Source organism: Ailuropoda melanoleuca, chromosome 9 (assembly GCF_002007445.2).
Source record: "Ailuropoda melanoleuca isolate Jingjing chromosome 9, ASM200744v2, whole genome shotgun sequence".
Taxonomy (NCBI): Eukaryota; Metazoa; Chordata; class Mammalia; order Carnivora; family Ursidae; genus Ailuropoda; species Ailuropoda melanoleuca.
In genome coordinates this window covers 12,542,964-12,570,679 of record NC_048226.1, presented here as the reverse complement: position 1 = coordinate 12,570,679, position 27,716 = coordinate 12,542,964, and the positions used below count along the sequence as shown (strand labels likewise).

General features: G+C 39.9%; 1 protein-coding gene across 1 annotated transcript in view; it reads right to left on the bottom strand.

Annotated features, from left to right (window-relative positions):
• Positions 1 to 27,716, bottom strand: part of MCTP2 (multiple C2 and transmembrane domain containing 2) — a 234,536-nt gene that overhangs the window by 105,830 nt on the left and 100,990 nt on the right. Inside the window, exons 13-14 of the mRNA XM_002926690.4 lie at positions 15,300 to 15,402; positions 12,869 to 12,971 (exon numbers count right to left, since the gene is read on the bottom strand). Coding sequence (XP_002926736.1) covers positions 12,869 to 12,971; positions 15,300 to 15,402 — 206 coding nt within the window. The remainder of the gene's footprint in view (positions 1 to 12,868; positions 12,972 to 15,299; positions 15,403 to 27,716) is intronic.

Here is a 27,716-nt window from a genome sequence, read left to right as displayed (position 1 = left end):
CCAGGCTCAGACATGAGACTGCCTACTTCAAATCCAGTCTCTACGACTTCCCAGCAGAACCTTGTACCTCAGTTTCCTATTTTGTAAACAGCCATGACGATAAAGCATGCCAAATTAGGTTTTCAGAAAATTAATGATTTCACATATGATATAGGGCTGGTTAGGTAAGCATGATGCAATGGATATTAAATTTAAAAAAATAGATGTAAATGTGAAAACATACTCTCTAAATCACAAGTTAGAATTACTCAAAAATGGAATGATCAGTGAACTAATAAACAACTGAAAATCTGCCTTTTATGAATACTGAGGATTATGGCATTTTTTTTCCTATCATATTTATATCTGCACTTCAGGTAGAGAATGAATTTATTTGGAGAGTGTGTGTAGCAGGTGGACCACTGAACATCAGGAAGAGACGAAATAGATCTTCTGAAGGTCTGATCACTTGCCCAATGTGTTGNCAGATCTAAATGTGAAAACATACTCTCTAAATCACAAGTTAGAATTACTCAAAAATGGAATGATCGGTGAACTAATAAACAACTGAAAATCTGCCTTTTATGAATACTGAGGATTATGGCATTTTTTTTCCCTATCATATTTATATCTGCACTTCAGGTAGAGAATGAATTTATTTGGAGAGTGTGTGTAGCAGGTGGACCACTGAACATCAGGAAGAGACGAAATAGATCTTCTGAAGGTCTGATCACTTGCCCAATGTGTTGGTCAATCAGAAATGAGTCCGAATGGAAGCAGCCACACTGAAGAGCAATTGCTATAACATCTTCAGCTCAACATTCCTGGCCCGCTAAGCCTCCCATGAGAACATAGTTCAGGCCACGCTGACTTTACACTTTACATGGTAGAGAACAGTCAGATCTGGGTTTATTTCTCTGTGTGCCACAGCCCTTTTATGTTAGAAGCAGAGAGTATAAACGAAACCAAGCACTCCCTGCCTCAAAACTTCCCTGTGGCTTCCCATCGACACTAAGAAAGAGCCCAAGTCCTTCAAACTCTCAGACCATCAGAGTCTTACCACTCTTCCACGACACTCTGTCCCTATGTCCTTTCTTGTTCCACATTCGTGATTCTCCCCCCAGGCTACTCCATTCCATCCACACTGTCCACCCTGATATTTTTGGGACTGGACAGTTAGGGCACTGTCTTGGAACTTGGACGATTTTTTGCCTGGAAGAGTTTCCCTAGATATCCACAGGGTTTTCTTTCTCATCTCCTTAAGTTCTCACACAAATGCCCTCTGAAGTGAGTTCCTCCCTGGCTGGCCCATGGAGAACTGCACCCCTTCCCCAGACATAATCTTGGAGCTTTGCTTTCTACATGGCACCTTTCACCATCTAACATGCCATCTTGCTTTTTTGTTGGTTTCTTTGTCTGTTCTGTATACTGACTCCTACAACCAAAATGTAAGTTCCAAGAGAGAAGATACCTTCACCGCAGTCATTGTTAGAACATTGCCATCTAAAACGAAGAACAATGCCTGGAATAAACTGGACACTTGATAAATATTCCTCAAATAAATGAATGTATAGATTGTGGGCAGCTTATCAGCAACCAGAATGAAGTTACGGAGGTCAGGGGGCTCCTTGCATTTAAACAAAGTCTTTCATAAACTCATTCTACCTTGCATCTTGAAAGATACAGTTTGAAAACTGCATTAACTTAGATCAGTGGTTCTCCACTGGGAATGATTTTGTTCCTCCTTGGAACATCTGGCAAGGTCTCTGGACATCTTGACTGTCACAACAGTGATGGGTGGATGGGTTCTCCTGACATCTAGTGGGTAGATCTTCCAGTGCACGGGACATCCCCCCGCCCCCCAACAAAGCATGATCCATCCCCAAATGTCAACCATGGTAAGGTTAAGAAACCCCACATAGGATTTGCCAGAGCTAATTTCTTAAATCTAACTCCACAGCATAGAGACACTGCACATCATGAGGGAAGAAGGGAGGGGAGTAAGTGGGTCAATTTGCTGGTATTATAGAAAACCAATTACACACAACTTTTATATGTAAAACAGAGGGAGGTTAAAAATGACACCAAGGAGTATTCACCCAGCAAGGAGTAAAATATATTATTACAGGTTTATCTATAAAAACAAGAAACAGGGGCACCTGGGTGGCTCAGCTGGTTAAGCAACGGACTTGTAATTTCGGCTCAGGTCACGATCTCAGGGTTGCCAGACAGATCCCCACATTGGGCTCTGCACTCAGTGAAGAGTCTGCTTGAGATTCTCCTCTCCCTCTCCCTCCCCAAACACATTCTCTCTTTTTCTCTCAAAAATAAATAAATCTTAAAATAAAAAAATCAAGAGGAGAAATGTCTCTGTCCCACCAAAAAATTTTGAGAAAAAAAGGAACCTGAATTGTAAAGGAGTCTTTGCTTCTTGTCCCTTCAGACCTCTCTAAAATTCCATGCTCTTGTTACGTGTGTTAATTCAGGAATAACTGATAAAGTTGTGAACAAAAAAAGAGAAAAATCCCAAATTGCGGTCTCCTCCCTGAGAGTCAGTGTGGTCTACTGCTGATGGCTTAGAGCCAAATCGACAAGGGAGCAGCTGCTTCACCCCTTCTCTTAGAGGAACAGTAGGCATAAGAGAACTTGGGGAGAAATTAACCAGGTGATCAAAACTGGCAGAGATAATGAGGGATGCAGCATTTCTCCCACTGTAAGCATCACACGAGCTAGTCTAATCTCATAGTTAGAGCACGGATCTCTCCTGCTACACAGTGCACTAATGTCTTTGGAGAAATAAGTCATTGAGAAGAAATAAATAAAGTCTTATTGACTGATAAGACCATGACATCTCCACAGTGAAACATTAATTGTTGGATGAAAAACTGAAATTCTGTCTTCTGGAAGAATACATTTGGTACAAAGATTAATGTCCAATTAACAGGTGAATTCAGATCCTGGCTTCCCTCCGTTGTCCATGTAAAGTATGCGGAGCTTTCTCCTCTGACTTCAGAGGACTTTTTCATTCAGCTCTTAGATTACTCTGGTATGTTATCTTTTAACTAAAACAGCACTCTTTTTCCAAGAGAAGCTCTCTGCTTTCTTCCACAAAGCATTTTTTGAGACTGAAAGCAAACTCTACTACCATAAAGACAAATAGAACTTTTGAGAAAATGGTCTTCAGTAGGGCTAGGAACAACTTCACAGTTATCAGCAATTAATCTTTGAAGAAATGAGTAGTAAGGAGGTAATAAAGAAACATGCGTATGTTTTTCATTAACAAATGGAAAATCAGTCATAGATCTGTATTCCTTGAAACCAAACAGAAACTCCCATCTTAAGATTGAGAATGAATTGAAAGAGGAGTCAAAATGTTTTCATTGCTTAAACCAATATTCAACTAAATAGTTGTTACTTTATATCTGAAACTACTGAAAATATTAGAAAAGGATAAGGAATAAAATAGTCATTTCCTAATATAGCCGGGAGGATCTTTTCCCCAGATTGACAAAGACAGAACAACTCTAGACCATAGAAACTTGTCAACCATAAAATGACTTACGAACTGGGTATTAACTACAGTAACTTACGGACAGCAAGGGAATGGCAACTTTTCCAAGAAAATCAGGAGGTTTATCTCCATCTTCATCAAACACTGTCACTTCCAAAACATCGTGGATATCTTTAATAGGACTGAAACAAGAAATGTACCAGGTATTATATACAAAAACACACAAGTGGAGTCTGTTTCATGAAGATCTGAAAACACGGTTTCACTAATTAAGCCTGTATGTCCTTAGAGTATAAAACTACCATTTAATTAAATTCCAAAAATTAAATCAAACTGAACTGTATTCCCAAACCTTCCATCATAGAAGATTCAGACATCCATATGAAAAAAAAAAAAAGTCAACTTTTTTACTATGACATTTTCCATGTATACATGCACTCAAGGGTAGGACTATTAAAGAAACAGGAAGATAAAGAATAAGAGACAGAATGAAGAGGGTAAAAGGACAGTGATTTCAAATAGGCAATAAGATTTTCTTTATGTTAAATTAATGAAGAAAAAAATAATGAAAAATTCCCTTACAAAAAAAGTTGATCAAAATCACTATTTGCTGAGATCCATAGAAAGCTTCCTATTGTTGAAACACAAAATTATTAAAAATCTCATGCATATTTAGAAACATTTTTTATGTTGACCAGAAACCAGACATCACCTATAATGAAAAATGGAGCCATGGTCATCAGCAATGTGTTGAGTAAACAAGAAACTCTTTCATATAGCAATTTGCAAACCTGCTTATTAGACTACTTAATCTACTTCTCATAGATCTTTGGGAACTTTCTTTCATCAGTATTTCAGTTTTCAGAGTATAGGTCTTTCACCTCTTTGGTTAAGTTTGTTTCTAGGTATTTTATTATTTTGGCATACTTACACATGGATTGTTTTATTAATTTTTCTTTCTGCTGCTTCATTATTAGTATATAGAAATGCAACAGATTTCTGTATAATGATTTTGCATTCTGCAACCTTACTGAATTCATTTATCAGTTCTAGTAGATTTTTGGTGGAGTCTTTAGGGTTTTCTATATTATGTCATCTCCAAATAGTGAAAGCTTTACTTTTTCCTTACTAATTTGGATGCATTTTATTTCTTTTTCTTGTCTGATTGCTGTGGCTAGGACTTCCAGTACTATGTTGAATAAAAGTGGTGAGTGGACATCCTTGTCTTGTTCCTGTCCTTGTGGGAAAAGCTCTCATTTTTTCCCATTGAGTATGATGCTGGCTGTGGGTTTTTCATATAAGGCCTTAAGTACATTGAAGTATGTTCCCTCTATGAATGGATGTTATATTTTGTCAATTTTTTTTCTGCATCTATTGAAATGATCGTATGGTTTTTATCCTCTTATAGATGTGATGTATCACACTGATTGATTTGTAAATATTGAACCATCCTTGCATCTTGGGAATAAACCCTACTTGATTGTGGTAAATGATTTTTTTAATGTATTGTTGGATTCCATTTGCTAATATATTATTGAGGATTTCTGCATCTATGTTCATCAGAAGTACTGGCTTATAGTTCTCTTTCTTTGTGGGAATCTGGTTTTGGTATCAGGGTTATGCTGGTCTCATAGGATGAATTTGGGAATTTACCTTCCTCTTCGACTTTTTGGAAAAGTTTGAGAAGAATATGTATTAAGTCTTCTTTAAGTGTTTGATAGAATTTACCTGTGAAACCACACGGTATGGGACTTTTGTTTGTTGGGAGTTTTTTGATTACTAATTCAATTTTGATCCTTGGGAATTTTCTACTTGAGAATCATCCACTCCATTCAAAACATATTCTTTCAATTACAAGCACAACATTTCTTCGGGGTTGTGGGGACAGTGAACCACCATTTGACCCAAATCAACAGGTGACTCCCCTTGATGGCCGGGTTCCTCAGAATCTAAAGCACATTAGGAAATATATCCAGTCTCCTAAATCCCTGAGTTTGAAAGAGTGGACAGGTCATCTCTGTGGAGCAGAGATGGAATACAAAGAGTCTTTGGGACTCTTTGGGGAATCACAGATAATCTGTATTTTCCAGAAGACTCTGCCATAAAACAAGCCTTTAGGCATTACAATAATATTGTAACATATAAACCTGAATTTAAGGCAGGTCTACGTTTGTAATTTTCTTTAACCCAGGAATGAATTAGCCTGGATATGTGGAAGCTTCCATCTACTCACAGATTAATTGAGTTACTGGAAGATCCACTTTACAAATGCCTCCTATAACACTCTCTTGCAGTTCTAAATGGCTTCTTCTATTATTAACACTATACTCTATAAAATGAAAGGATAAAAGGTTTTCAGAAGGAAAAAAAACAATAAAATTCATTCTTCACACATAAAAATGGACAGAAAGTTCCACTCAAGAGCCCCAGCCTGCCCCAAACATATTAAAGATAATTGATCTCTAAGTTAAAACTACTCCTTGATATTCTGGAGGCTAACGCACTTACAATGTAAAAACTTTGTTCCACTCGGGGTTGAGGTTTTTGTAAATGGTGTGTGTCTGAAGTCGGTCATTGCCTAACTCCAACAAGCAAAAAGGATCACTCTTCCCTGGAAAGAGAACACAGGACATTGGTCAAGGCAAAGGAATCTCCCTGGTCAGAGACAAATGAATCTCAAAAGTAAGAGAGGCCAAGTGAATAAAAGCCATGCACGTTTATACCAATAAAACTGTGCTTGCTGAAAGATCAAAAGTGAGCGGCTCTTTCCAGCAAGGCTTGTGTGGGAATTCTGGAAACGGAGAGAACCTATAAGTTCTGGAACTGTAGCATACTTAATGGATAGGGTTGGATACACAACCCAGATGTAGCCTTGACAGCCAGTGACCACACGGGCTGCACAGAAGCGGCTGTCAGTCTCGCACGGGAGGGAGTCCAGTTTTGTGTTTTGTTTTAATACAGAAGCTCCCCTGTTTCCTGCCTAGGTTCTCCTTGAGTCAATATAGGTAATTACTCGGCTATAGTTGGAAGCCTATGATAACCTAGAGGCTTCCGCAGGGTCATGAGAGAAGGGAGGAAAACTATCAACACGGCTATTTAGAAGTTAAAACAGCTCTGCAGGGGGTGGCCACAGACAGGTAAGATCTGATATGTTCGGTACACTATGAGAATGCAGATGTTACATTTTTGCTGCTCATGAACATGCAAAAGTTGAATTCCACAAAGCAAGTTCGAAGTTGTCATCTTAAAAAAAAAAAAATGAAGCTTAACGCCTACTTCTCTCATCTCACCTCTTCTTTTTCCACCCCACCTCACACATCCTCCAAAAGAAAAATAAATTTAGAAAGTCCCAAATCCAAAGTTGGACCCAAAAAGTCATCACACACACACACACACATACACACACACACACACACACAAATGTTCTCCCCTTTTGCTGGTTTTGACAGTGGGATCTAGAAGCATAACTGTCAGGGACAGAATGGATGGCTCTATAACGTCCCTACAACATTGCCTGACTATGCAGCACAGCGACACTTTACAAAGCAGTGCGTACTAAATTAATTGGGGGCATGAGGACAGATGCTCTGCCAACACATGGCCCAGGAATCCCAGGCCAGGCTCTAATGCCTAATGCCGAGAGCACTCAGGCTTCTTGACCTACTGGTCTACCATTCAGGTCACTGAACCTACATCTAATTAACTTAATAACCAGGAGCTCCGAGGTACCGCACGCACATCACTAGCCAGACTGACACGTGCAGGAGACTGCATGAAGGTTCTATTTCAAAAAAAGAAGAACAGATGTATGAGTAAGGGTATTAAACAGGAGATTCTATTCAATGACTCACACTCTAGACATGTAGATGCCTGGCCAAAGCTTTTAAGCCAATGCTATAACCTCAGTGGCCAGTAGACAATGACCATGTCATGGACATAAATGAATGAGCTGGGGTTGTCGATTATAAACATGGAAATGGCCCCTGTCTAAATGTAGCAGAGGAGGAATTTATTAAAATAATATCAGAGAGTGCTCAGAATCATTGCAAAGATTGTAAAATCAGGCTTGAAAATCACTAGAAACCAAAGAATGGTTACAAGAGTATTTGTATTTGCGCAAGAACTTCAGTCACTCTCTGTCCCCAGGAAAAGTCTAGCCCCTGCTTCCCAGGAGAACTGGCCTCCCAGGTACTCGCGTTACTGGCCCCTGCGTGTGGCTGCCTCTAATATGAATTACCCACTCCTGCTTCTTTGCTGCACTTGATACAAACGTAAAGGCCTCCAAGGAAGCCTCTGACTGCTCCCACCTCGCCAAGTACCCAGGCCCTAAATGCCAGGGCTCAGAAAAAAAGTACTGGCTTTTCACCTTCTGTCCACGCAAGAGGGCTCTGACCTCTTCTCCAAAACATTGCAATGGGAACCTCCCCAAATTTTCAAGGGGTTCCAACTGTTGGGCAGCCAAATCAAACCAACACCAAAAAAATCCGTCTACATCTCACAAAAAAGTCTTGCTTAATTAAAGATGGTTTTACTCTGGGAGTGTGTGTTGCAGGGCAAGGGGCAGGTTTTGGGTGGGGAGGAGCTGGCTATGGAGGAGAGCAGGTTTGCCTCTTTAACAACCAGGAGCATGAAGAGAACACGCGCTCTCCTCCTCATGCTAGGTGGAGGACGCTGGCTCCCTCAACCCGTGCTGAAACAGCTACTTAACCATTTGTCAGACTGTTAGTAGGTGTCAGGGCTGCTCCTCCAGAGACACCGACATGACATGCCATCAGCGCTCACTCCGGGGAAACCATCTGACACTTTTAATGAAAGCCCTGGGGTTACTCCACAGCAGGGCCGAGACGTGGCCAGTCCTGTGCAGGCACAGGTGGGCTTGAGCTGTGGCCCCCTCTCTCTTGAGCCGGCACACTCTTAGCTTATCCCAGCTAATGAGGAACACACTTCCTTCCAGAAACTGGGAACTTCAGTTATGCGTCTCCAAGGAACATGCTGCACCAACTCTCTGAAGGTGATTCCGTCAAAGCTCATTAAAATGCTGCATTTATTAATATTACAGTATAAACAGACGGAGAGGAGGAAGAAGAAACAAAGACATGAAAACATTTAGAGAATCATTTATCTACACTTTACGGATTGCTTTCTTTCCCTTAAAAGCTTCCAGATATATGGGGATTTTCCAGAATTTAAATAATGAATACATTTATTGGAGATAAAAATGATCTCCCATAATAAATGAGATGTCCCAATGTTCTCCCAATGGTACTGAGCAAACAGCACCAGACAGACTGACATGTACACACTTGGGTCTGCACTGTCTCCGCACCACCTAGTTCTACAGGTCAAACATCTAGATGACCTCTTGTGCACCCAGATGGCACGTCACCTTGACATGGTTATGCCCCTGGTGATTCAGGCTCATGGAGCTGCTGTGGCACCTTCCACTCGATGGCCTTTGTTACTTTTCAACACCACTTTACAATTCACTTCTATTCCTTGGATGGCAAGTAGGGATTTCTCATTTAAATAATTTTACCTTTATTTCAGTTACAGAAGTTGAAGGGAAGTAATAAATGTACTGTAGAGGTCATACCATTCATCTGACAAATATTTATTAAGCACCCACTCTGCTCCTGGCACTGAACCAGGTCTTGATGTACACAGACCACCAAGTCATTACTCTCAAGGGACTCTCATAATAATCTCTGCTTTTCAGCAAATGTCACCTTTTCAATGAAAACTTTCCTCCTGCTCCCTGTCCCGGAGATTGTGCTGTTCCCATTTTCTGATCTCCGACTGTGTGTTTTCCTTGTACTTCTCTTATTCCACATCTGTACATTCCTGTTCCATGTTCAGTCCTGTATTTCATTTAAGGGTCTGACGCAGGCACACCCAAGGCATGCATACCCTTCCATCCCCCGTGAAGAGCACCATGCCCCAGTGAGAGAGTCCTGCGGGCTTCTAGTGCAGGTGCTGNATGCCCCAGTGAGAGAGTCCTGCGGGCTCCTAGTGCAGGTGCTGGTAGAGGGGGCCACCCGGCTCCTTCTGCTCTATGCAAGTCTCCATGCTTTAGGCAGCTTCCTCAGTCCTCACATCAACTCCAAGAGGTGAGGAATGCTTGGGTCATTTTGCAGAAGAGGCACCTAAAGTTCAGAGAGATTTACTGTGGTTGGTCCAAGGCCATAAAGATTTCATAGTGGAAATGAATCTTAAAGCAAGGTTGAGGAGGTGGCTTCATTCGGCTGGCAGAAATGGGTGGACAATCTTGAGAAGATAGGGATACATGAGAGCCTTAAATTTATTCATAAGAGAGAGAGACACACAGATAGATACAGATAAATAGTGGCAATCAAGATATGTAAGATATGGATAAATAAATGCTGAGATTAGCTCGAAGCCTTGAAGGCCATGACCAGTACTTTTCATTTAAATGCAATTCTTTCCTTCTCATCCAGCAGCCAGGAGCCACCGCAGACTGTCAGCAGAAGGGGCAGGATTAGAAGAAAGGATTTCTAGAGGAAGATAATTCCTGAAGCTAAGCATGGATCATCATAGCTCAGACAAGCTGGAAAGGAGAAGAGGCCAACAGAGCTGTGTCAGACTAAATTTCCACAAACTCTCCCTTCATGCCTTGTTTCCAACCAGATGCTTATAACCCGTACAATGGCATATCAGAGCAAATTCGAAGCGCTCATCCTGAAAATCTATTCTTTGACAATTTACCCTACACGATCCATCCCGATCTATCCCCAATCCCAAACCCTTTGTCGAGGTTGGTGTGCCTTTCCCCCACTCCTGATCGGCATGCAAAGATGTGGGGCTCAGACAGGCTTCCTAATTTGCATGTGGAATGACCTCTCCCTGCAACGCTCTCTCAACCCCTGCTCCTAATCAAACACACAAAGGCCAATTAGCCTCCAAGACCTAGTTCAAGATGCATCATCTTCATAGAACTTTCTCTGCAACCAGAGGCTCCTGGGAGCCTTCCCTCTACCCCCAACTCCTATGATGATTACTTTGAAGGGTATAATGCCTCACTGTATGATATGCCTGCTCCTTTAGTCAACAATTTCTTTATGATCCCTGCAACGTGGAAAACACTGTGCTAGGAGCTAGGAGGGATTTTTGAAGAACAAACATTCATCTCTATGGGCACGGGGTCTAGCTTTTCAAGTATGTCCTGCCTTCCCGAGTGGTTGCAAATTTCTGGAATCCAAACGATGGCCTCTTTGGAGTCACACATGTGAGGACTTCCTTACGTTGCTGTTGCAGACGTCCAAGCAAGGGGCATACAAATCTGTATTAGGACTGTGAGATCCACAAAGGATGAGAAGGACTTAATTTTGCTGAAATGTTATTTAACCAAATTTATGATATTCTACTATTCTAGCACAAACACAGAATATATAAGAACTAGTGATGTAAGAATTTTTCTCTCTCTTAACTTCATTTCCCTGTCACCACTCTCGAGTTCTCCCCCTCACCAAAAAAAAAAAAAAAAAAAAAACCCCNTGGCAAGGTCTCTGGACATCTTGACTGTCACAACAGTGATGGGCGGATGGGTTCTCCTGACATCTAGTGGGTAGATGTCGGGGATGATGCTAGACATCTTCCAGTGCACGGGACAGCCCCCCGCCCCCCAACAAAGCATGATCCATCCCCAAATGTCAACCATGGTAAGGTTAAGAAACCCCACATCGGATTTGCCAGAGCTAATTTCTTAAATCTAACTCCACAGCATAGAGACACTGCACATCATGAGGGAAGAAGGGAGGGAAGTAAGTGGGTCAATTTGCTGGTATTATAGAAAACCAATTACACACAACTTTTATATGTAAAATAGAGGGAGGTTAAAAATGACTCCAAGGAGTATTCACCCAGCAAGGAGTAAAATATATTATTACAGGTTTATCTATAAGAACAAGAAACAGGGGCACCTGGGTGGCTCAGCTGGTTAAGCAACGGACTTGTGATTTCGGCTCAGGTCACGATCTCAGGGTTGCCAGACAGATCCCCACATTGGGCTCTGCACTCAGTGAAGAGTCTGCTTGAGATTCTCCTCTCCCTCTCCCTCTGCCCCCCCAAACACATTCTCTCTTTCTTTTTCTCTCAAAAATAAATAAATCTTAAAATAAAAAAATCAAGAGGAGAAATGTCTCTGTCCCACCAAAAAATTTTGAGAAAAAAAGGAACCTGAATTGTAAAGGAGTCTTTGCTTCTTGTCCCTTCAGACCTCTCTAAAATTCCATGCTCTTGTTACGTGTGTTGATTCAGGAATAACTGATAAAGTTGTGAACAAAAAAAGAGAAAAATCCCAAATTGCGGTCTCCTCCCTGAGAGTCAGTGTGGTCTACTGCTGATGGCTTAGAGCCAAATCGACAAGGGAGCAGCTGCTTCACCCCTTCTCTTAGAGGAACAGTAGGCATAAGAGAACTTGGGGAGAAATTAACCAGGTGATCAAAACTGGCAGAGATAATGAGGGATGCAGCATTTCTCCCACTGTAAGCATCACACGAGCTAGTCTAATCTCATAGTTAGAGCACGGATCTCTCCTGCTACACAGTGCACTAATGTCTTTGGAGAAATAAGTCATTGGGAAGAAATAAATAAAGTCTTATTGACTGATAAGACCATGACATCTCCACAATGAAACATTAATTGTTGGATGAAAAACTGAAATTCTGTCTTCTGGAAGAATACATTTGGTACAAAGATTAATGTCCAATTAACAGGTGAATTCAGATCCTGGCTTCCCTCCGTTGTCCATGTAAAGTATGCGGAGCTTTCTCCTCTGACTTCAGAGGACTTTTTCATTCAGCTCTTAGATTACTCTGGTATGTTATCTTTTAACTAAAACAGCACTCTTTTTCCAAGAGAAGCTCTCTGCTTTCTTCCACAAAGCATTTTTTGAGACTGAAAGCAAACTCTACTACCATAAAGACAAATAGAACTTTTGAGAAAATGGTCTTCAGTAGGGCTAGGAACAACTTCACAGTTATCAGCAATTAATCTTTGAAGAAATGAGTAGTAAGGAGGTAATAAAGAAACATGCGTATGTTTTTCATTAACAAATGGAAAATCAGTCATAGATCTGTATTCCTTGAAACCAAACAGAAACTCCCATCTTAAGATTGAGAATGAATTGAAAGAGGAGTCAAAATGTTTTCATTGCTTAAACCAATATTCAACTAAATAGTTGTTACTTTATATCTGAAACTACTGAAAATATTAGAAAAGGATAAGGAATAAAATAGTCATTTCCTAATATAGCCGGGAGGATCTTTTCCCCAGATTGACAAAGACAGAACAACTCTAGACCATAGAAACTTGTCAACCGTAAAATGACTTACGAACTGGGTATTAACTACAGTAACTTACGGACAGCAAGGGAATGGCAACTTTTCCAAGAAAATCAGGAGGTTTATCTCCATCTTCATCAAACACTGTCACTTCCAAAACATCGTGGATATCTTTAATAGGACTGAAACAAGAAATGTACCAGGTATTATATACAAAAACACACAAGTGGAGTCTGTTTCATGAAGATCTGAAAACACGGTTTCACTAATTAAGCCTGTATGTCCTTAGAGTATAAAACTACCATTTAATTAAATTCCAAAAATTAAATCAAACTGAACTGTATTCCCAAACCTTCCATCATAGAAGATTCAGACATCCATATGAAAAAAAAAAAAAGTCAACTTTTTTACTATGACATTTTCCATGTATACATGCACTCAAGGGTAGGACTATTAAAGAAACAGGAAGATAAAGAATAAGAGACAGAATGAAGAGGGTAAAAGGACAGTGATTTCAAATAGGCAATAAGATTTTCTTTATGTTAAATTAATGAAGAAAAAAATAATGAAAAATTCCCTTACAAAAAAAGTTGATCAAAATCACTATTTGCTGAGATCCATAGAAAGCTTCCTATTGTTGAAACACAAAATTATTAAAAATCTCATGCATATTTAGAAACATTTTTTATGTTGACCAGAAACCAGACATCACCTATAATGAAAAATGGAGCCATGGTCATCAGCAATGTGTTGAGTAAACAAGAAACTCTTTCATATAGCAATTTGCAAACCTGCTTATTAGACTACTTAATCTACTTCTCATAGATCTTTGGGAACTTTCTTTCATCAGTATTTCAGTTTTCAGAGTATAGGTCTTTCACCTCTTTGGTTAAGTTTGTTTCTAGGTATTTTATTATTTTGCCATACTTACACATGGATTGTTTTATTAATTTTTCTTTCTGCTGCTTCATTATTAGTACATAGAAATGCAACAGATTTCTGTATAATGATTTTGCATTCTGCAACCTTACTGAATTCATTTATCAGTTCTAGTAGCTTTTTGGTGGAGTCTTTAGGGTTTTCTATATTATGTCATCTCCAAATAGTGAAAGCTTTACTTCTTCCTTACTAATTTGGATGCATTTTATTTCTTTTTCTTGTCTGATTGCTGTGGCTAGGACTTCCAGTACTATGTTGAATAAAAGTGGTGAGAGTGGACATCCTTGTCTTGTTCCTGTCCTTGTGGGAAAAGCTCTCATTTTTTCCCATTGAGTATGATGCTGGCTGTGGGTTTTTCATATAAGGCCTTAAGTACATTGAAGTATGTTCCCTCTATGAATGGATGTTATATTTTGTCAATTTTTTTTCTGCATCTATTGAAATGATCGTATGGTTTTTATCCTCTTATAGATGTGATGTATCACACTGATTGATTTGTAAATATTGAACCATCCTTGCATCTTGGGAATAAACCCTACTTGATTGTGGTAAATGATTTTTTTAATGTATTGTTGGATTCCATTTGCTAATATGTTATTGAGGATTTCTGCATCTATGTTCATCAGAAGTACTGGCTTATAGTTCTCTTTCTTTGTGGGAATCTGGTTTTGGTATCAGGGTTATGCTGGTCTCATAGGATGAATTTGGGAATTTACCTTCCTCTTCGACTTTTTGGAAAAGTTTGAGAAGAATATGTATTAAGTCTTCTTTAAGTGTTTGATAGAATTTACCTGTGAAACCACACGGTATGGGACTTTTGTTTGTTGGGAGTTTTTTGATTACTAATTCAATTTTGATCCTTGGGAATTTTCTACTTGAGAATCATCCACTCCATTCAAAACATATTCTTTCAATTACAAGCACAACATTTCTTCGGGGTTGTGGGGACAGTGAACCACCATTTGACCCAAATCAACAGGTGACTCCCCTTGATGGCCGGGTTCCTCAGAATCTAAAGCACATTAGGAAATATATCCAGTCTCCTAAATCCCTGAGTTTGAAAGAGTGGACAGGTCATCTCTGTGGAGCAGAGATGGAATACAAAGAGTCTTTGGGACTCTTTGGGGAATCACAGATAATCTGTATTTTCCAGAAGACTCTGCCATAAAACAAGCCTTTAGGCATTACAATAATATTGTAACATATAAACCTGAATTTAAGGCAGGTCTACGTTTGTAATTTTCTTTAACCCAGGAATGAATTAGCCTGGATATGTGGAAGCTTCCATCTACTCACAGATTAATTGAGTTACTGGAAGATCCACTTTACAAATGCCTCCTATAACACTCTCTTGCAGTTCTAAATGGCTTCTTCTATTATTAACACTATACTCTATAAAATGAAAGGATAAAAGGTTTTCAGAAGGAAAAAAAACAATAAAATTCATTTTTCACACATAAAAATGGACAGAAAGTTCCACTCAAGAGCCCCAGCCTGCCCCAAACATATTAAAGATAATTGATCTCTAAGTTAAAACTACTCCTTGATATTCTGGAGGCTAACGCACTTACAATGTAAAAACTTTGTTCCACTCGGGGTTGAGGTTTTTGTAAATGGTGTGTGTCTGAAGTCGGTCATTGCCTAACTCCAACAAGCAAAAAGGATCACTCTTCCCTGGAAAGAGAACACAGGACATTGGTCAAGGCAAAGGAATCTCCCTGGTCAGAGACAAATGAATCTCAAAAGTAAGAGAGGCCAAGTGAATAAAAGCCATGCACGTTTATACCAATAAAACTGTGCTTGCTGAAAGATCAAAAGTGAGCGGCTCTTTCCAGCAAGGCTTGTGTGGGAATTCTGGAAACGGAGAGAACCTATAAGTTCTGGAACTGTAGCATACTTAATGGATAGGGTTGGATACACAACCCAGATGTAGCCTTGACAGCCAGTGACCACACGGGCTGCACAGAAGCGGCTGTCAGTCTCGCACGGGAGGGAGTCCAGTTTTGTGTTTTGTTTTAATACAGAAGCTCCCCTGTTTCCTGCCTAGGTTCTCCTTGAGTCAATATAGGTAATTACTCGGCTATAGTTGGAAGCCTATGATAACCTAGAGGCTTCCGCAGGGTCATGAGAGAAGGGAGGAAAACTATCAACACGGCTATTTAGAAGTTAAAACAGCTCTGCAGGGGGTGGCCACAGACAGGTAAGATCTGATATGTTCGGTACACTATGAGAATGCAGATGTTACATTTTTGCTGCTCATGAACATGCAAAAGTTGAATTCCACAAAGCAAGTTCGAAGTTGTCATCTTAAAAAAAAAAAAATGAAGCTTAACGCCTACTTCTCTCATCTCACCTCTTCTTTTTCCACCCCACCTCACACATCCTCCAAAAGAAAAATAAATAAATTTAGAAAGTCCCAAATCCAAAGTTGGACCCAAAAAGTCATCACACACACACACACATACACACACACACACACACAAATGTTCTCCCCTTTTGCTGGTTTTGACAGTGGGATCTAGAAGCATAACTGTCAGGGACAGAATGGATGGCTCTATAACGTCCCTACAACATTGCCTGACTATGCAGCACAGCGACACTTTACAAAGCAGTGCGTACTAAATTAATTGGGGGCATGAGGACAGATGCTCTGCCAACACATGGCCCAGGAATCCCAGGCCAGGCTCTAATGCCTAATGCCGAGAGCACTCAGGCTTCTTGACCTACTGGTCTACCATTCAGGTCACTGAACCTACATCTAATTAACTTAATAACCAGGAGCTCCGAGGTACCGCACGCACATCACTAGCCAGACTGACACGTGCAGGAGACTGCATGAAGGTTCTATTTCAAAAAAAGAAGAACAGATGTATGAGTAAGGGTATTAAACAGGAGATTCTATTCAATGACTCACACTCTAGACATGTAGATGCCTGGCCAAAGCTTTTAAGCCAATGCTATAACCTCAGTGGCCAGTAGACAATGACCATGTCATGGACATAAATGAATGAGCTGGGGTTGTCGATTATAAACATGGAAATGGCCCCTGTCTAAATGTAGCAGAGGAGGAATTTATTAAAATAATATCAGAGAGTGCTCAGAATCATTGCAAAGATTGTAAAATCAGGCTTGAAAATCACTAGAAACCAAAGAATGGTTACAAGAGTATTTGTATTTGCGCAAGAACTTCAGTCACTCTCTGTCCCCAGGAAAAGTCTAGCCCCTGCTTCCCAGGAGAACTGGCCTCCCAGGTACTCGCGTTACTGGCCCCTGCGTGTGGCTGCCTCTAATATGAATTACCCACTCCTGCTTCTTTGCTGCACTTGATACAAACGTAAAGGCCTCCAAGGAAGCCTCTGACTGCTCCCACCTCGCCAAGTACCCAGGCCCTAAATGCCAGGGCTCAGAAAAAAAGTACTGGCTTTTCACCTTCTGTCCACGCAAGAGGGCTCTGACCTCTTCTCCAAAACATTGCAATGGGAACCTCCCCAAATTTTCAAGGGGTTCCAACTGTTGGGCAGCCAAATCAAACCAACACCAAAAAAATCCGTCTACATCTCACAAAAAAGTCTTGCTTAATTAAAGATGGTTTTACTCTGGGAGTGTGTGTTGCAGGGCAAGGGGCAGGTTTTGGGTGGGGAGGAGCTGGCTATGGAGGAGAGCAGGTTTGCCTCTTTAACAACCAGGAGCATGAAGAGAACACGCGCTCTCCTCCTCATGCTAGGTGGAGGACGCTGGCTCCCTCAACCCGTGCTGAAACAGCTACTTAACCACTTGTCAGACTGTTAGTAGGTGTCAGGGCTGCTCCTCCAGAGACACCGACATGACATGCCATCAGCGCTCACTCCGGGGAAACCATCTGATACTTTTAATGAAAGCCCTGGGGTTACTCCACAGCAGGGCCGAGACGTGGCCAGTCCTGTGCAGGCACAGGTGGGCTTGAGCTGTGGCCCCCTCTCTCTTGAGCCGGCACACTCTTAGCTTATCCCAGCTAATGAGGAACACACTTCCTTCCAGAAACTGGGAACTTCAGTTATGCGTCTCCAAGGAACATGCTGCACCAACTCTCTGAAGGTGATTCCGTCAAAGCTCATTAAAATGCTGCATTTATTAATATTACAGTATAAACAGACGGAGAGGAGGAAGAAGAAACAAAGACATGAAAACATTTAGAGAATCATTTATCTACACTTTACGGATTGCTTTCTTTCCCTTAAAAGCTTCCAGATATATGGGGATTTTCCAGAATTTAAATAATGAATACATTTATTGGAGATAAAAATGATCTCCCATAATAAATGAGATGTCCCAATGTTCTCCCAATGGTACTGAGCAAACAGCACCAGACAGACTGACATGTACACACTTGGGTCTGCACTGTCTCCGCACCACCTAGTTCTACAGGTCAAACATCTAGATGACCTCTTGTGCACCCAGATGGCACGTCACCTTGACATGGTTATGCCCCTGGTGATTCAGGCTCATGGAGCTGCTGTGGCACCTTCCACTCGATGGCCTTTGTTACTTTTCAACACCACTTTACAATTCACTTCTATTCCTTGGATGGCAAGTAGGGATTTCTCATTTAAATAATTTTACCTTTATTTCAGTTACAGAAGTTGAAGGGAAGTAATAAATGTACTGTAGAGGTCATACCATTCATCTGACAAATATTTATTAAGCACCCACTCTGCTCCTGGCACTGAACCAGGTCTTGATGTACACAGACCACCAAGTCATTACTCTCAAGGGACTCTCATAATAATCTCTGCTTTTCAGCAAATGTCACCTTTTCAATGAAAACTTTCCTCCTGCTCCCTGTCCCGGAGATTGTGCTGTTCCCATTTTCTGATCTCCGACTGTGTGTTTTCCTTGTACTTCTCTTATTCCACATCTGTACATTCCTGTTCCATGTTCAGTCCTGTATTTCATTTAAGGGTCTGACGCAGGCACACCCAAGGCATGCATACCCTTCCATCCCCCGTGAAGAGCGCCATGCCCCAGTGAGAGAGTCCTGCGGGCTCCTAGTGCAGGTGCTGGTAGAGGGGGCCACCCGGCTCCTTCTGCTCTATGCAAGTCTCCATGCTTTAGGCAGCTTCCTCAGTCCTCACATCAACTCCAAGAGGTGAGGAATGCTTGGGTCATTTTGCAGAAGAGGCACCTAAAGTTCAGAGAGATTTACTGTGGTTGGTCCAAGGCCATAAAGATTTCATAGTGGAAATGAATCTTAAAGCAAGGTTGAGGAGGTGGCTTCATTCGGCTGGCAGAAATGGGTGGACAATCTTGAGAAGATAGGGATACATGAGAGCCTTAAATTTATTCATAAGAGAGAGAGACACACAGATAGATACAGATAAATAGTGGCAATCAAGATATGTAAGATATGGATAAATAAATGCTGAGATTAGCTTGAAGCCTTGAAGGCCATGACCAGTACTTTTCATTTAAATGCAATTCTTTCCTTCTCATCCAGCAGCCAGGAGCCACCGCAGACTGTCAGCAGAAGGGGCAGGATTAGAAGAAAGGATTTCTAGAGGAAGATAATTGCTGAAGCTAAGCATGGATCATCATAGCTCAGACAAGCTGGAAAGGAGAAGAGGCCAACAGAGCTGTGTCAGACTAAATTTCCACAAACTCTCCCTTCATGCCTTGTTTCCAACCAGATGCTTATAACCCGTACAATGGCATATCAGAGCAAATTCGAAGCGCTCATCCTGAAAATCTATTCTTTGACAATTTACCCTACACGATCCATCCCGATCTATCCCCAATCCCAAACCCTTTGTCGAGGTTGGTGTGTCTTTCCCCCACTCCTGATCGGCATGCAAAGATGTGGGGCTCAGACAGGCTTCCTAATTTGCATGTGGAATGACCTCTCCCTGCAACGCTCTCTCAACCCCTGCTCCTAACCAAACACACAAAGGCCAATTAGCCTCCAAGACCTAGTTCAAGATGCATCATCTTCATAGAACTTTCTCTGCAAACAGAGGCTCCTGGGAACCTTCCCTCTCCCCCCAACTCCTATGATGATTACTTTGAAGGGTATAATGCCTCACTGTATGATATGCCTGCTCCTTTAGTCAACAATTTCTTTATGATCCCTGCAACGTGGAAAACACTGTGCTAGGAGCTAGGAGGGATTTTTGAAGAACAAACATTCATCTCTATGGGCACGGGGTCTAGCTTTTCAAGTATGTCCTGCCTTCCCGAGTGGTTGCAAATTTCTGGAATCCAAACGATGGCCTCTTTGGAGTCACACATGTGAGGACTTCCTTACGTTGCTGTTGCAGACGTCCAAGCAAGGGGCATACAAATCTGTATTAGGACTGTGAGATCCACAAAGGATGAGAAGGACTTAATTTTGCTGAAATGTTATTTAACCAAATTTATGATATTCTACTATTCTAGCACAAACACAGAATATATAAGAACTAGTGATGTAAGAATTTTTCTCTCTCTTAACTTCATTTCCCTGTCACCACTCTCGAGTTCTCCCCCTCACCAAAAAAAAAAAAAAAAAAAAAATCACCCAATACATTTACCTGACATCTCCTCATTTCCACTGAGACAACCTCAAAATCCTCACTCCTCTAGGCACTTACTTTCTTCCATGTTTTGGAAAGGCCCTGCAGGCTCTGGACATGCTGTTCCCTCATTTTAAAATGCCTTTCTTTTACCTCTGCTGTGCTAACTCATCTCTGACATCTCAGCTACAATATCACTTCCTGTAGGAACACAGGTCAGGTATTCCTTCAATGAACCTTGACACCCTGTTCTTGAGCTTGTCAATACAACTGACCCTTGAACAGCATGCATTTGAACTGTGTGGGTCCACTTACATGTGGATTTTTTTAAATGAATAATGTAGTATAATACTCTAAATGAATTTTCTCTTCCATGATTTTCTTAGTAATATAGTCTCTAGTTTATTATAAAAATAAAGCATATAACACATATAACATACACATACATGTTACTTGACTGTTATCAGTAAGGCTTCAGGTCGGTAATAGGCCATCGGTAGTGAAAAGTTATATGCCAATTTTTTTCCAATTTTTGCCTGCATAGAGTATCAGCCCTTCTAAGCCCCTCATTGCTCAAGAATCAATTGTAGATGCTAACAGTTTAATTGGTCACTTCATGTGAAGGTAAAGACCAATTCCTACCCCCTATGACATCACCAGAGCCAACCACAGCCTCTCACGTAGAGTAGGTATATTTGCTAGATAAATTAAGATAATTAATTACTAAGCACCCAACTAATAAGATCGAAGTGATTCCTTTGTTAATTCATAGAACAAAAAATGAACTGAATTCATTCACTCTCAACATACCAGTAAGTTCAAAACTGCTAAATCTTACATAGACTCCCAAACTCTGCATTGACGAGAGCCCATGTTCTTTGGCAGACTATTAAAGCAGATGGTGAGCCAAAGGCAGATTTATATAGTTTTTGATGTGTTTTTAAAAAGTTGGTCTTGATTTGAGCTCATCTATCCAAGCGGTTCTCAAGGAAATTAAAAGCATTCAATCACTATTGTTAAGCTTTCTAGAAATTGCAATTACAGCCGTCCCNCAAAGGCAGATTTATATAGTTTTTGATGTGTTTTTAAAAAGTTGGTCTTGATTTGAGCTCAGCTATCCAAGAGGTTCTCAAGGAAATTAAAAGCATTCAATCACTATTGTTAAGCTTTCTAGAAATTGCAATTACAGCCGTCCCTTTGAAAATAGGGTATCTTTAAGAGGAGAGGTATTGCTATGGATACAACTTTTAACAGACAATGAAAACAAACCAGAAAATGGACAGGTGACTTAAAATCCCCAGTGAACAATAACTACAGGACTATTTTTCCTCTGGCACAAGTAGTCATGATTTGGGAAAAAAAAATAACAAGAAACTTACGGCCAGTGTTATAATTTATAGAAACTACTTAAAAGTCATTATTATAGCATATGGCTTGACTATTTCTATAATGTGGGATCTAAATGAAGTGGTTTGGTCAACAGTTACTCAGAATAGCACTTTTGTGTATAACAAAAAAAAAAATTGATGAGCCCACAAAAATATTTTATATGGATAAAACTATTATTCAGATTATCAAAATGTGAACGCAAGCACTAAACTGGTTTGAGTATGAGAATTTTCCTACTATGAAGCACATTTTTTCCCTTGACTTTTATCAGTCAGTAGAAACAGAACAAAAAGAAAAAACATTTTAGATTGGTAACCCGATTTCTCAAAGTGGTTGAAAAGCCAAGTGTGATTAGAAATGCTGAAATTCCTGACATTATTTAAAGTTAGAAAAATTATAAACAAAATATTAAGATAATAACCTGCAGAATTCCCCACATCAACTATACTCTAAGTAGATAAATTTAATAGCAAATGGAAATAGTATTTGCAATGAATGTGCAAGATGTGTCCAGACATGTTCATGTAGGTTTTAATTAACCCTCAAAATATCCAAGAGGAAGTAGAGACTTACAGTGGGCCCAAAACCAGCACAAAGCAGAAGCAAGATTCTACACCGTAATATATAAGGATGAAAGTGAAAGGCAGCGACCAAAAAAAATAAAGGGCAAAAAAATGGGGACTTATTTTCAACTTTGATGAATAAATCATTGAACTGAATGTTGATTTATTTAAAGCATGAGCCATAATCACTGAGAAAGGGCTCATGTCCTGAATGAATGGAGAACTCTATGGGTCAGGAGAGCAACCCTGTGTGTGGAACAGACCAAGAGCTCCTCCTAATGGCACTGGGAACTGGAAATGCCACCCAGATTTTGAGCAAGGTCCACATCCACCTCAATGATACACGCTGACCCCTATGGGCAACTCTGCAGCAGAGGAGGAAGGCTGAGTGAGCGAGCTCCTCAAATACAGTTGGTCCTCAATGAGTATTTCTTGAAGATGGTGAGATCTACCACCAACCTGGCTTTTTCTTAAGATGTTAGAAGCTTTAAAAGCAATTGGGAAGCTATACTGGGCCCCCTGGAGAGAAGTTGGGGATTCTGGAATTAAATGTATCTTTGTTCTCCAGAATCACGCACTATTAGGGCTCCTGTCATGTTTATTTCTCAAATAAGGCTACTTTCACAATAACCTGCATATTTTTGTTGTCATCTGAAAACACTGTCTTTTCCACTCCTCTGATAGATACTTTGACACTAAGTTAATTTGGCAGTTAACTCCAGATTGTAAGCAAAGATGGTATTGTTCCTTCATTGTTTCCTGATACTTCCCCAGCTTTTCACCATGGCACACAGATTATTATGATAGGAACATGAAAAAATTAAGATAGGATGGTGCTACAAAAAGCAGAAATATTGAGACCTACATTACATTGTTGTATTACTTACTATCATTCTACACTGAGGTGGGCTTGCAGCGCCGCCCTACTTGCTCTTTTCCTATGTCGGCGCGCGGTAAGATGAAGAAAATTCTCCTGCATTTCTGTATTCCCCATTTACACCAGAATTCTTAATGGCTAGGAGCACCGTGGTAGTGATAACAGGGTAGGAGAATAAAGCCGAGAGAGACCAAACAATAACCAGTCTTACCACTAGAAGATTCCCTAGGGGAAAGGAATCAACATACAAGATTTATTTTAAAGAATAAAAAGAAGGCTTAATTAACAGGGAGGAAGAAGTGTGAAACCTACATCTTGATTCTGAGAATATAAGAAAAGAGTCATTGACTAGGTGTTGAACTTGGCAGGGACCTTATGCAAATGGTAGTCATCACGGCTTCAGTACTGATACATTGAAGCAACCCCTACATGTTAAAATCCAACAGGTTCCTCGCAATGGTCTATCAGTTACAACAAGGCTCTCCAGAACAATTCTCCCTATGTGTGCTGAACATATACTAAATAGTTGCCTAATCTTCACTGGCTGATCTCTCAATAGGTAAGATGAGCATGGTCATTTGTATTGAAATACAATTCTGACCAGAAAAGATTTCAGTTCTCTAACAATTTTTTCTATGTATCTATCATCTAGTTTATTATCTTTTATGAAATAAACTCTTTTTTTTTTCGGCAGTATTAATTCATGAATCTGATGCAACCCTGGGCAAAGCAGAAGATACAGCCCCATTATCTCTGAGGCCTTTACTGTGGAAAGGGAACCTGTTCCACACATCATTCCCCACCTCGGTCCTGAACAAAGCCTTCCTCTCTTTCTCATTTAATCATTAGAAGGTGGGTTACTTTCTTCTCAAAACAGCTGAGTTTTAAGACTGAGGGCAGCTGAGTGGAGGATGTGGGTCTCATTAAGCATTACAAAGAGCTAGGCTCACCTTGAGTCTCAAAGTACAATTTATCATCTGTTCTGCGAATCAAGGCTATAGTCTGCTTTACTACAGAAGTAATAGCATCAGAATGGACAACCTATTACTTAAAAATTTTAGGTTACGCCAGGCACAAGGTGTTTGTGAGACAAACTCTTTAATAAAAATATCTGACAAGCTGTTCTATTAGAATGACTGCTTATGGCTATCCACATCTAATATTAGCTATAGAGAACATTACAATGTCTTTCACCAGTTTTAGAGGGATGGGCTGTAAGAGAAGATAAATTACTTCAGATTCTTTAAAAAGTCTTCTCACTTATATACAAACAAATGTCAGGCATAAAAAAAATGCCAAGCTATATATAAATTCAAATGTATTAGTGTTGAATTGGTTCAATCACACAATAGCATATGTATAAAAGAATGAATTAATTAAAAATGATAAACATCTTTTTTATACATTAGAGCATTGAAGTCTTTATCTTTTGTAAATATCTTAATATTGGGAATATACATAGATTTTGGTTATTATATCTTTTAACACATTTGGAAAGATACAATATTTTTTCTTTATATAAAAACATTTTCATTTTTTACTGGGAAAGAAATTCACCTTAGTACATGTTTGTGTGCGTATGTATATAGCATAGTATATACGACTATAATATATTATGTATAATATTTACATATATTATTCTAATGTTCTAAATATTGGCAAAGTATTGGGGATTCAATTTCTCCAAAGTTAATTTCTTTTCATGACTATATAACCGTAACACCAATAACCACTAATAAGGAATATCCTACTTTGAGCACAGTGGCAATGAATGGCTTATGTTTTCTTTTTCTAATTGCTCCTTGCTAATACAGAGATCACTTTAAAATGGGCAAACCACTGATGGGGCACCTGGGTGGCACAGCGGTTAAGCATCTGCCTTCGGCTCAGGGAGTGATCCCGGCGTTATGGGATCGAGCCCCACATCAGGCTCTTCCGCTATGAGCCTGCTTCTTCCTCTCCCACTCCCCCTGCTTGTGTTCCCTCTCTCTCACTGGCTGTCTCTATCTCTGTCGAATAAATAAATAAAATCTTTAAAAAATAAAAAATAAATAAAAAATAAAATGGACAAACCACTGACAAGAAGGCTTACCAAGTGCATTCATTTCACCACCAACCTCCCCCCACCCCCCCCAGGACAAGAGGTCCCTGTACTCTGCAAACTATAACAGTAACCTCCATCCAGAATACTACCAAGATCTCTCATTGGACCTTTGCTTTAAGGTTCCCTGGAATCTTCGGTGAAACACACTTAAAGCGTCAGTGTTTGGTATTGTTTTTTAAGAAAGAAAGAATTATCAAAAAAATGTAAAACAAAAGTAGTAAGGTTAGAAAGTTCCCTTTTGGACTCTGTTTAAAATGACCATCACTCTCTGAGAATACCCCTGGTTATTCAGAGTAAATAGACTTCTCATTTATTCACAGGGGTGAATACTTTGTTCCCTGAGCAACTGCAATGGAACATTGATGTATAAAGTACAGCCGACTGGAAAAGGCTAGGTATGGGGTATAAGTGGTTACTTTTTTCTTAAATGCTCCTGGTGCTGACAATGATGGGTACACACACCTCTCCTGATTGCAGATCAGCCAGCATTTCTTACTGCATATCAAGTGAATTCTAATAGCGAACAGTAACAGCAACANATCTCTGAGGCCTTTACTGTGGAAAGGGAACCTGTTCCACACATCATTCCCCACCTCGGTCCTGAACAAAGCCTTCCTCTCTTTCTCATTTAATCATTAGAAGGTGGGTTACTTTCTTCTCAAAACAGCTGAGTTTTAAGACTGAGGGCAGCTGAGTGGAGGATGTGGGTCTCATTAAGCATTACAAAGAGCTAGGCTCACCTTGAGTCTCAAAGTACAATTTATCATCTGTTCTGCGAATCAAGGCTATAGTCTGCTTTACTACAGAAGTAATAGCATCAGAATGGACAACCTATTACTTAAAAATTTTAGGTTACGCCAGGCACAAGGTGTTTGTGAGACAAACTCTTTAATAAAAATATCTGACAAGCTGTTCTATTAGAATGACTGCTTATGGCTATCCACATCTAATATTAGCTATAGAGAACATTACAATGTCTTTCACCAGTTTTAGAGGGATGGGCTGTAAGAGAAGATAAATTACTTCAGATTCTTTAAAAAGTCTTCTCACTTATATACAAACAAATGTCAGGCATAAAAAAAATGCCAAGCTATATATAAATTCAAATGTATTAGTGTTGAATTGGTTCAATCACACAATAGCATATGTATAAAAGAATGAATTAATTAAAAATGATAAACATCTTTTTTATACATTAGAGCATTGAAGTCTTTATCTTTTGTAAATATCTTAATATTGGGAATATACATAGATTTTGGTTATTATATCTTTTAACACATTTGGAAAGATACAATATTTTTTCTTTATATAAAAACATTTTCATTTTTTACTGGGAAAGAAATTCACCTTAGTACATGTTTGTGTGCGTATGTATATAGCATAGTATATACGACTATAATATATTATGTATAATATTTACATATATTATTCTAATGTTCTAAATATTGGCAAAGTATTGGGGATTCAATTTCTCCAAAGTTAATTTCTTTTCATGACTATATAACCGTAACACCAATAACCACTAATAAGGAATATCCTACTTTGAGCACAGTGGCAATGAATGGCTTATGTTTTCTTTTTCTAATTGCTCCTTGCTAATACAGAGATCACTTTAAAATGGGCAAACCACTGATGGGGCACCTGGGTGGCACAGCGGTTAAGCATCTGCCTTCGGCTCAGGGAGTGATCCCGGCGTTATGGGATCGAGCCCCACATCAGGCTCTTCCGCTATGAGCCTGCTTCTTCCTCTCCCACTCCCCCTGCTTGTGTTCCCTCTCTCTCACTGGCTGTCTCTATCTCTGTCGAATAAATAAATAAAATCTTTAAAAAATAAAAAATAAATAAATAATAAAATGGACAAACCACTGACAAGAAGGCTTACCAAGTGCATTCATTTCACCACCAACCCCCCGCCACCCCGCCCCAGGACAAGAGGTCCCTGTACTCTGCAAACTATAACAGTAACCTCCATCCAGAATACTACCAAGATCTCTCATTGGACCTTTGCTTTATCAGGTTCCCTGGAATCTTCGGTGAAACACACTTAAAGCGTCAGTGTTTGGTATTGTTTTTTAAGAAAGAAAGAATTATCAAAAAAATGTAAAACAAAAGTAGTAAGGTTAGAAAGTTCCCTTTTGGACTCTGTTTAAAATGACCATCACTCTCTGAGAATACCCCTGGTTATTCAGAGTAAATAGACTTCTCATTTATTCACAGGGGTGAATACTTTGTTCCCTGAGCAACTGCAATGGAACATTGATGTATAAAGTACAGCCGACTGGAAAAGGCTAGGTATGGGGTATAAGTNTCTGAGAATACCCCTGGTTATTCAGAGTAAATAGACTTCTCATTTATTCACAGGGGTGAATACTTTGTTCCCTGAGCAACTGCAATGGAACATTGATGTATAAAATACAGCCGACTGGAAAAGGCTAGGTATGGGGTATAAGTGGTTACTTTTTTCTTAAATGCTCCTGGTGCTGACAATGATGGGTACACACACCTCTCCTGATTGCAGATCAGCCAGCATT